Raw genomic sequence first — 12,196 nt, 5'->3', positions numbered from 1 at the left:
CCCAGTGGGCACAAAGTTTAGCGACGTCTTTACGACATCGTTACGACCTCTTCACGAAAACGTTACGACATCCTATGTCCATGTGCTCAAGGTGTCTTTACGATATCGTATATAAGTCGTATGATCTGACGATGCCTTTACGATATGGCGAAGACACCGGAACGACATGGAAATAGGTTGTCGTAAAGTTGTCGTAAAGATTTCGTAATGATGTCGTAAAGACATCGCCAAATTTTGTGCCCACTGGGATGGTCTCTTTTGTGATCCATAATAACTGATGTGGTACTTTAATTTTTTGAAGAGAAAGCTTTATCCAAAACAAATTTTAAACCTGTTTTTACCAAAGGTTTCTTGACGATATTTTCGCAATCATTCCCACTAACAAAATTAAAGAGTCTGTTTAAATTGTCAATAGTCAATAGTCAAAATGTTTAATTATAAATTGGTTTAAAAACCCTACATCATATGGTCAATACATCTATTTTAATTCTGATTATCCCTGCTCACAAAAGATTGGTTTAATTAAAAACATAGTCAATAGATACATTAACTTTCGGCGTAATACTCCAAAGTTTATCAAAGAAACATTACAATCCAATGATTATCCTCTATCACTCATTGTTATTGTTATAAAAGAAAGAATTCATGAAATATACAACTGCTCTGATAATAAAAAAAGTTAGATAATCATAATGTAAATTATAAGGTTCCTTACATTCATGGATTATCTGAAAGAATTGGATATTCTCTCAAAAAATTTAATATTAATGTTTATTTTAAAAAGTAGCCACAAATTAGAAAATTGTTTCACCAATAAAGAAGACAAGGATTCTATAAAAAATTTATCTAATGTAGTTTACATGATCAAATGCAATTGTTGCAACAAAGTTTATATTGAAGAAACTTTTAGGAGACTAAAGAAACGAGTAGCAGAATAAAAGAAAGATTGTGAAATTGGTAACAATAATATTGGACTTTCGCAACACGCTTGGAATAATAACCATTTTTTAAAATTTTAATTATGAGAATATTAAAATACTAGCGAGAGAAAAGATCTCTTAAAACACGGAAATTTTTCGAATCAATTTTCATCGAAAAATATTTGAACATTTGTGTTAAATTGCAACCTGAAAGATGGTATATTAACAATTATTACCCTTGTATTTCAAATCAATAACTCTTCATGATCTATTTTGATATAAATTGAGTGCTAAAATTAACATTTTTCAGAAATGGACCCAACCATAAATCGAATTTTCATGCTTCTCAATAACCTTTTTCAACTAAGTTTTGCTTTTATAAAATCTGCAATAAGAAATTGACGATTATATTTATTTTACTCTAGTTTAAACAGACATTGCACTGAAATAAAAAGATAATACATAATTTAAAAAGGTTTATTTCGTAAATCGTCAAGATTTAAAAAATGTTACTTCTTTTATAAATATATATTACATTGTTTAATATAAATCTCCAAAGAGTAAAACGCTCTTTTTACCTACAATATTAAATGCTTTGTACGTGTATTTATAATAAATATTTTTCCCGAAGATTAAAAATATATATGTAAAATATAAAATGTTAAATATAAAATGTAAACATGGCGTTGGCAGATATTCTGATTCTAACATGATATGATATTCCATACAATTATTTCTTTCCATACACTATCAGATCTGGAAGAAATTATCCTCAGATAGTATCTACTGATTTTCCAATTTAAAATACTGTAAACTGAAACATCTATTTCGTTATCTAATTAAATATTTAAATCCTATCACTTATTATCACCAGTCATTCGTATCTCCCTTTTTAGGAAAAATTTTGGTTTCACTATCTATAAAAGTCTTTATTTCACTACTATTTACTCCCTTACTATCAACAACACCCCGCATCTCAATTTTTGACCTTAACAATGGATTCTGTATTGCCTGAATTTCCTCTAAAGTCCTTCCTCTAGTTTCAGGCATTATCCAATAAATAGTAACAGCACCAGTAATTATCAATATTGAGTACATGAAAAAAGTCGTGTAAATACCACAACTGTTTGTCACTGGCTCATACAAAAATGAAGTTATAAAGCTAAAACCAGGGCCTATAATCATCCCACTTGCCACCATAGGTCCCTTAATACTAATTGGAAAAAGTTCTCCTATAATTATATAAGGCAATGGACTAACACCAAAAGATCCAATCACATCATAACTAGTCAATGCTACTAATGGCACCCAAGCAGCAGATGTAACATCCACTAAAAGATACATCTTTAAAAAAAAGAATAGAGCCACTGTTGCGAGACAAATCCCATCCAAAATCGCAGTTGTCAGAAATAAAGCTTTTCTGTTGAATCTGTCGATGATTCCCGTAGCTAATATACAGGCTATGAATTGTATCCCATTTCTGATCATCACTTGAATTCCAGGTTCCAGTGGCAAGGGACTCAGATGAAAAATTTCCTGCGCATATGAAACTGTAGCATATCTTCCCGATAAATGTTCAGTTCCCTCAAGTACTAAAATTATCCAGAGACCTTTTCTGTTACTTTTTCTGGTCACCACTCTCCAAAATCCGGCAGCAATCGCTTTCTGATCCTCTGCTATTGCCAGCTTCATTGTTTCCATATCCAAAGTTAGGATCTCTTGTTTGGCGTTTCCTCTCAATTTTTTTAGGCACTCCATAGCATCGACGTCTCGACCTTTCATCAGATAATAATGTGGTGTTTCGGGTAAAATTATGAAGATTAATAGAGAGAGGATAGTTACGGAAAGTGACATGAGGTTCAAAATTTCGAAGGACCAGTAGGCTGCAATTGCTGTGAAGACGAAGACACCAATATAGTTGGCTATGACCATTATGTTAACGAGAATACCTCTGACGCTTTTGTCTGCTATTTCACTCAAATAAATAATTAAAGTGGAATAGATGCCGCCTTCTCCAACTCCACCGAGGAACCTGGCGATGTAGAAGTATACAGGATTTTTGGCATAGATTATCAATATCCACCCTATTAGCTCTGGAAGGGTGAATGCTAGCAATGTGTATTTTCGACCAATCCGGTCGATTAAAGTAAAGTTTAGCAAACTTCCGACTAAATCGCCGGCGTAGTATAATGCGACTATCCATGATCCATCATTGTCTGTCACTCGGAAATCTGAATCTCTGGTTTTCAAATGATTTACTGCTGGAGATGGCCAGGCTTGATAGGCACCACATACGATTGCTGATACTGAGGCTGTAATATCATTTTAAATTAGTGGCTTGCCAAGCACTAAATTATTTGGATTTTTATTGTATTTTCATTTATTTCTAGCTGTGTATAAAGACGAAATGGCAGCTATTGGAAACAAAAGTTTAATTGTTCTTTTCATAATCACGATAATATTAATGACGATACTGTTGAAAAATGAAGCTATCTTTTAGGAACTTAATTAAAATCATTCGAAAATTTAACTAATCTATTCTTTTTTAACTTTTCTGAGTGAAGAAAGTCCAATCGGGATCTCATTGGGATCCCCCCTAAACTACTTGGTATGGGACCAATTAGTACCTCACCGATTTCATACGAAATCGGGGAGTCTGCCCCTGGTCATGTCACGGAATTGTTTAAGGCCTAATATATTTTTCAAAGGCAAAATATGAGACACGTAATTATTATTTTTGATCAAACATTTTTTTTCATGAATTTAGGGCTACATAAATATTCAGGTGAATTATGTAAATATTCACGATTCAAAAAGAAAGTTGTATCTGGGGAACCAATTGACGTAATTTTCTTTTCTTTGCAGGCGCTTTTAGGGAGAACTAAACTCTTAACATCCACAAAGAAAATTTAAAAAAGTTAAAAATTACCAAAACAGCGCACTAAACTCAATTACAAATGTTGTCGATATAAAAACAATTGAATGCACTACTAGAACAAACTGAAGTCCGGAAAGATAGAATATACTATTCAGTGACATTTCATCTTTGGCAATATCTCGAGCAAAAAAGAATCGTATTGACTAATTACAGTGTTCGATATAGTTTTTTTAGTCATATTTCATTCGTTAATATAAAACGACTAATGCTTTAAAATCAATTTATTCAAGTAAGCAAAAAAACCTCCTGACTTAAAAACTAATTACGAGAAATTGATATGCAGCAATTCTAGCAACCCATTTGTACAGCTTCAAGAGTTGGGTGTTTTATTAGGAGCTTTTTTCCAGAACGAAGAATCATTTCAAGCGACACTGTTTGTAAAAAATGTTAGTATCAAAAAAATTTCATGCGAAAATTATGTTTGCAAAAAAAGAGAAAAAGCTGATACATGTATTTACGGAATCAACGACTATTAAGTTTTTAAAAGTTTATAATTTATCAGTGGCAAAAGAAAAAGGCTCTCCTTGTAATAAATAGGTATCCAATTTTCAAACAGCTTTGAAAAACTGTGCAAATGCACAAGAAAAGATCCGTCTGCTGAAGCTAGTGTCAGAATAATATACGAAGCAAGATTGACTTTTAACTGTTTTTGAAGTAACCAAATATATGATAAATCAATCAAGGAAATTTTCGATTAAAATTGAATATATTACACTCCTGACCTATACAATGGATATCCTGGGAGTGATTTAGAGGTGCAATTAGCATGAGAATATTATTTAAGTGGCCATGCAGATTGTACCAGACAAAGCCCAAATAAGAACGACGTAATTTCAGTTAAGGAAAATGATGAAAGAATTAAAAAAGTGAAAAGATTTTTAACGGGAATTAAGTATTATTGAAACCAAATGAAACCAAAATGGGTTCAAATTGACAATTTAAGAGAGGAATATATTTGAATTTATTTCGCTAATTTTTAACTTTTACTTATTGAATTAAAATACCAGAAAAGGGATGAAGCGAATATCAAAGATATTCGGAATGAAATTTTGCCTAAAGTGATGTGTTGTCTTGTAATCGAAGATTGTCAGCTTAGGGATTGCACAAAATCTCTCGGAGCTAGAACCATTTCGCTTCAATCTTTAGGACTTTTAGAGGGAACTAGTTCAGATGATATTCTTTTTGCGATTTGGAACAAAGGTGACTCAGGAAAGAGAACAACCTCTATTGACAGTTTTGTTAAAAAGTTAGTAACCTGGACAGAAAAAGCGGATCTTCACATATATTTGAAAAAATATTCAAAGAGAAGAAATCAAATAGGAGAAAGATCGTGGTAAAAGTAATTCGAAACATTTAACAGTGCAGTGTGAGTTTTCTAAGAATTGGAAGTCAATGGATCGCATTGTGCGAATTATGGAATATTGGAATCCTGAGAAATTGGAAGAAATTACAATTTGGTGTGGCTCAATTTGAAAATCGATATCAGTGTCACGCATTGAGTGAATCATCTTGCAAGAAGAATTGGATCTTTTCAGCAACTGGACATCAGAAGGAACTCTGTGATGGCTCTGGCGGCTTGATAAAACACTTTGCAACTAATCATAACTCAAAGAAGTTATATCTAGAATCCAAAGATAATGCCGAATCCTTTGTCCGAAAAGTGAAGACGTATATTAGCGCCATTAATCTAATACTGCTTTCATCAAAGCAAGTGGCCCGTTTTCGAGATGGAAAAGAAGAAGAGTGGAGAAAAGTTCCAGAAATTACTGACATTCAAAAGTGTACAGTGTACTCGAAAGGGGTGAAGCAGAAAAATCTGAACTAATAGAACAAGCGAAACTGATAATGTGAGGATTAAAATAAATCAAAACAGAACAGCAAAAATAATAATTTTAAAGTTTTTCTATAAAAAGTAATAATTTAGCGCGCACGAATCTCACAGGAAATCATCACCATATTACGATAAATCTATACAAAAAACTCAATAAAAACATCAAGGTTAGCCTTTTTGAGAAAATTGACTTTTTATTTTTTTTCGAAAAAGGTACGCCATTTTGATCAGTTTAAACCGTTTTAAATTTTCTTTGTGATTTTAAAAGAGGTTAGCTCTCCTTAAAAGCTCCTGCAAAGACAATTAAATTATGTCATTGATTCCCAAGATACAACAATTTTTTTTAAAACCTGAATTTTTCCATAATTCACCTGAATATCCATGTAGCCCTAAGTTCGTGAAAAAAATTTTTTGATTGAAGACAAAAAATATGTGTTTCATATTTTGCCTTGGAAAACAATATATTTCAGCCCCAAACAATTCCATGACTTCAAAAAGGTCAGACTGCCCGATTGCGTATGAAATCGGTCACTTGCTGGTTGTAACAACACTGGGGTAAAAAAAGTCCGTGGACAAATTGGTTTTAAGAAGATAATTATTATCCGATTTTAACTGTTTTTTAAATCAAAGCCAATAAAATTTATATTTGAAATGTTATGGCCGATTTTTAAATTTCCATTTATTTTTTTGTTTATTTAATAAGCAAATTGAAAAAATTTGACTTTTGAAGTATACCGGTTTAAAAAAATACTTTGATTAAATCAAAAATACTTAGAAAACTGAAAAAAACTATCCAAAAAAAGATGTCCAATAGCTATGTAAATGTTAAAAAATTTATTGAATTTATTATAAACAAATAAGTGGATGAGAATGGTTTCGTGGGGATTGGCGGCAATTCGTCACCTGATTTGCACTAAATTTAAACAATTTATGGATAAAAAGAGTTTTTTAGTTGAATCAATAAAAGCTGATAAATATTTTGTTATTTTGAAGCGATTTTTATAAAAGATATCCATATCATATATTTTTGATTAAATAAAGTTTTTTCTATGGAATCGATCATACATTACTTTAAAATAAAACCAAAATATAATATTTGGCAAACAAATGAAAATTAATAATTGTTTAAACTACCTTAATTAAAATAATTATAATAATATTAAAGAAAATTTTTATCACAGTAAGCAAATTATTATTGTAAACAAGAATTTTTTAAACAAATTTTTTTCATTTTGTGTATTTATAAATAAAGTCTCTTTTTTGAAGAAAGTAACAGCATTTAGCAAACTAGCAATGATTTTTGCAATGAATCAATGACATTTAATAATTGTTTAACAAAATTTAATTAATAAATGCATTATTTAGCTATTTTTCAGCATTTAAACCTTTTTTAAAATCAACTGTTAATAACACATTTTTTAACTTTTTTTAATAGTTCGATAACGATCCAATATTTTTATTTTTATTATCAATGTATATTCATTTTTTCGGGATGTAAGTGTATCACATGCAGTTTCGACGATATCAGTCAAACAGAAAGTATTTTTCTTAGAATTAGTTTGATTTCATAATAATAACCCCACCTGTGAAATACTTGTAAAAATCTTATATTATATATTTTGTATAACTAAGTTAATTAAATTGTAATTAAAAATAAAAATAGTGGGTCGTTATCGAACTATTAAAAAAAGTTAGAAAATGTGTTATTAACAGTTGATCACACACAGAAAGAAGTTTTAATCTACGAAAATAGCCAGATAATGTTTTTGTTAATGAAGTTTGGTTTAAAAATGATCAAATGTTCTCGATTAATTACAAAAAATCGTTGCTAAATAACTGGATGTTAATTCCTTCATAAAAGGATATTTTATATATAAATACATAAAATGATAAAAATTTGTTTAAACAAATATTTTTTGCAATAATAAATTATTTATTGTCATCAAAATGTACTTCAAAATCAAACTTTAGTTATTTACAGTTAATTTTATCGAAAAATCAAGTTTGTATCTCCAGAAATAACCCAATAGTGCATTCGTTAAATAAGGTAGTTTAAACAATTATTAATTTTCATTTGGTTGCCAAATATTATCTTTATGTTTTATTTTCAAGCAATATGTGATCGATTTCATAGAAAAAACTTTATTTATTCCATCAAAAATACCTGATATGGATATTTGTTTATTAAATTTGCATTTGAAATAACAAATTATTGATCAACTTTTATTGATTCAACTTAAAAACTCTTTTTGTCTATAAATTGCTCAAATTAAGTGCCAATCAAGTGACAATTCGCTCCCGATCCCCACGAAACCATTTTCATTAACTTATTTGTTTATAACAAATTCAATAAATTTTTTAACATTTGCATTGTTATTAGACATCTTTTTCGGATAGTTGTTTTCAGTTTTCTAGGTATTTTTTCTTAAATCAAATCATTTTTTTAAGCACTTTTTAAAGTCATAAATCCCAAAAAAATTTGCAAAAAAATATTTTAAAAATTAAGTCAGGCTTTTTCGGTATTTAATTTCAACTATGGAAGTACTTTCTTGGGATTAAAATTCACTAATGCTTGTAAAAAGAATCCAAAAAAAATCATAAAAATTGTCTAGTAATTTTTAAATTGTATTATTTCAAAACAATTTTTAAGAATTTTTGAGAATAATTGGTTATAAAACATTTTTTTCAACGAAATTTATCAACGATTTTCTGCATTTACTTTAAGAAAGTTTTTTTTCTGAGTTTTTAATCTTATTATTTATGAATATTGGACGACTAGAAAATTCATGAAAATTACATTCCATAAATTATAAGCAATTAGAAAATTGTAAAATAATTAACTAAAAAAATAAATAAATACCCAAGATATAAAATGAAATATTTGATGAACAAATATTCTTTATTGCAAATTTTCAAATTCGGTGATATGAAATTTCAGGAATTTTCTATTTCGATTATTCTTTTTTGGAAAATTCGAAAATTTTATTTTTGAAGAGTTTTCCTACTTTCGTTATTTTCTCTGTGTTAAAAATTGTTTTAAGAAGGATTGTAAAACTTGAAAAATAATTTGTGACTTTTTTTATACTGTTGCTGTTAGCCTCTTGGAGATAAAATAAAGTTTCAATTTTAACAATTTGTATTTTATATTTAAATCTATATCATATGTGGAAAAATCATAATTAATTTCTTTTTAAATAATTCTAAACACCAGTTATTAAAAAAATGTTTTTCCTTACTCTAAGCTGTAATACAGAATTTTAATGAAATTTAAATAACTGCCCTAATTTATAAATCAAAATAGGGATATCCTTGGTGATTTAAATTTTTTGAGCACGACTTAAAAATAAAAAAATAAAATGAAAAATTCCCCGATAATAAAATTATTCGAAGCCGAATAATAAAATTCCACAGCAGTTGTTAATATTGCCAAATAGGAAAATTCCCTAAGAATGAAATTCCCGACACTTTATTATTACTGAATTTGAAAATTCCTAAATTATAAAATTGCTAATTGAAAATTTTTGAATTTTAAAATTCCCTAATAATAAAATTTCCGAATAACAAAATTCCCCAATTGCGAAATCCCGGACAAATAAAATTTCCGAATAATAAAATTTTGGACAATTTATGATACAACCAAATAAAAAAATTTCCTAATAATGAAATTTTCGAATCGGAACATTCTTGAATAATAAAATTCCCGAATTATGAATTTCTCAACTGTTTAAAATATCGCTGAATTTGAAAATTCCCGAATAATAAAATTTTCAAATAATGAAATTTCAGAATTGAAAAATTCCCTAATTATAAAATCTTCAAAAGTTTATGATACTACCGAATTTTAAAATTCACGCATAATAAAATTACAGAATTATTAAATATCCAAATTAGAAAATGCTCGAATAATGAAATTCCCGAATTAAAAAATTCTCAACATTTTATAATACTACCGAATTTGAAAATTTCAAAGTAATAAAATTGTTATGGATAATCCCCAAATCGCAAAATTTTCGACCGAAAATTACGGAATTATAAAATATGCGAACCAGAAAATTTCAGAATAATAAAATCTCGAAACAGTTCATAATATTTCAGAATTGGAAAATTCCCGATTATCAAAATTCCCGAAGAATACAATTACCGAATTTGCAAAATTCAGAATAGTAATGTTCCCGACATAAAATTGCCGAATTATAAAATATCCGAACTAGAAAATAATATTATATTATGAATAATTAATTATATTAATTAAATTTCCGAATTGGAAAATTCACGAATAATAAAATTCCCAAATTATAAAATCCTCAACAGCTTATAATACTACCGAATTTGAAAATTCCCGCATAATAAAATTACACAAGTATAAAATATCCGAATCGGGAAATTTTCGAATAATATAATCAAAAATTCTCAACAGTTTATAATACTACATAATTTTGAAATTCCCGAATAATAAAGTTTTCTATAATAAGATTCCAAAATTTAAAAATTTCCTAATAATAAAATACCCGACCGAAAATTGACGAGTTATAAATATATCCTAACTTAAAAATTGTGGAATAATAAAATCCCTAAGTTGGTAAATTCCCGAAAAATAATTAATATAATTAATATAATTATAAAATATTCGAACTAGAAAATTTCTGAATATAAAATCCCAAAACATTTCATAATAATTCAAAATTAGAAAATTTCCAAATAATAAAATTCTTGGAAACTAAAATGACCGAATTTAAAAAATCCCGAATTATAAAATATCAGAAGTAGAAAATTTTAGAATAATAAAATTCCTGAATAACAAAAATCCACATAAGAAAACTCCTGGATAATAACATGTAGGATTAATAAAGATTCCGAATTAAAAAATTATCGAATAATAAAATTTTAGAATGGGAAAATATCCTAATTGCAATATTATTGAATTGGAAAATCCCCAATTTACAAAATTCCTGACAAAAAACTGCCGAAGTATAAAATGACTGAATTGGACAATATCCAAATAATAAAATTTCTAAATAATAAGATTTCCGAATAATAAACTTTTCTAGCATTAAAATTTTCAAAATAAAAAAATTTCCGAATAATACAATTTCCGGAAAATAAAATCCTCTGGTTGGAAAAGCCAGAGAATAAAGTGCAGAATTGTAATATATCTAAACTAGAAAATTCCCCTATTTAAGTTATTAAAAATTTATTTATTTATAAACCTAATTAAATTATTATACTTAAAATTGTATCAGAATTGATTTTTTCAATTACGAAAAAAATGCAATTGTTTATATTCAGGAGTTTAATAATTGGGCAATTTTCAAGTTCGGATATTTTATAATTCACCAATTTTCTGCCAGAAATTTTCAAAACAAGAAAAAAAAATATTATTTACTTTTTAAAAGAAGAATAATGAAGTATTTTGATTGAAGAATTTTCTTAATATTTAATTTTTTAAGCTATTGTTTGCATATTTTATTATTTTATTGTTAATAAATAAATAATATCTATTTAAAAAATAATTTTCTAACTGTTTGAATTCCGGAGTTTTGTCTAATGAATTTTCCAATTCGGACATTTTACAGTGTATACAATTTTAATATTCGGGATTTTGCAGTCGTCCCCTTTTGTAAATGAATAGAAAAAACCGAATTCAATTGCAGTACTTTAAAAATGATTGAAAGAATTGTTATTATAAACTCACTCCATGTCAATATAAAATACTTGACATTAAATTTTTCATTTTTGAATTTGAATAAGCTTATAATAAAATTAGAGAAGCTAAAATCTAACAAGAGAGAATTTGATTTAAAAATGTCACTAAACAATAGAATTAATCGTGCAAGAACGAGCAAATCACTCATTATTTATTTAATAAAAAAATGTAATTAATAAAGATCACCCAAAAAATGAGAAAAATGACAATAGTATTTGTTGAAATTGCAAAAAGAGTTTTAAACCAATATTATGTTTCGATTGCAAGCCTCTATTTATCTTGCAGAAGCCAGACTTCGCACATTCATGATTCACTTTATAACGAGCTATAACCTATAATCTGTAAAACGTCCAAGTACTCTTCAAACGATTCGAACTCACCACAGATTCCAAAAAAAAATTGCACCAGTTCACTTTTTGTGTCTCTCACTGATAATTGGACTACTTTTTCGTCCATAATTTTCTCTCTTTTCGCCACACAGTTTTTCAACTCAAATATTTGGAATCATCGACTGAGGATTATTATTAATGAAACTTAGTGCATACATACTCAGGAAGAAGTGCACGATAAAATGAATTTTCACTATCAATGTCGTGTGATATCTAATCTTAAGTGACGCTTAATCCGATATCGGAATCATTTCTACATTTCCCTACATTTAGTGCTTAATATCAATCTCAATTATAGTAATAAGTCTAATTGTTCAATTATTTAAAAAAGGATTATTTTTTTGGCAGGTGTCGAGCGCCCACAAATAAGGGTTTCGTATTCTATTAAGAGGATAGAAGTGTGTACAAAAAAAA

General features: G+C 28.0%; 1 protein-coding gene across 1 annotated transcript; it reads right to left on the bottom strand.

Annotated features, from left to right (window-relative positions):
• Positions 1-1,507: 1,507 nt before the first annotated feature.
• Positions 1,508-11,929, bottom strand: LOC117178181 (facilitated trehalose transporter Tret1-like). The gene is made up of 2 exons (XM_033369473.1): positions 11,774-11,929; positions 1,508-3,232 (listed from the first exon to the last, which is right to left on the bottom strand). The coding sequence occupies exons 1-2, from the start codon at positions 11,847-11,849 to the stop codon at positions 1,788-1,790; spliced, it is 1,521 nt and encodes a 506-aa protein (XP_033225364.1). The 5' UTR covers positions 11,850-11,929; the 3' UTR covers positions 1,508-1,787.
• Positions 11,930-12,196: the final 267 nt, after the last annotated feature.

The sequence above is a fragment of the Belonocnema kinseyi genome, chromosome 8 (genome assembly GCF_010883055.1).
Source record: "Belonocnema kinseyi isolate 2016_QV_RU_SX_M_011 chromosome 8, B_treatae_v1, whole genome shotgun sequence".
Lineage (NCBI taxonomy): Eukaryota > Metazoa > Arthropoda > Insecta > Hymenoptera > Cynipidae > Belonocnema > Belonocnema kinseyi.
Note: the sequence above shows the minus strand (reverse complement) of the source record. Positions and strands in the feature narration are given on the sequence as shown.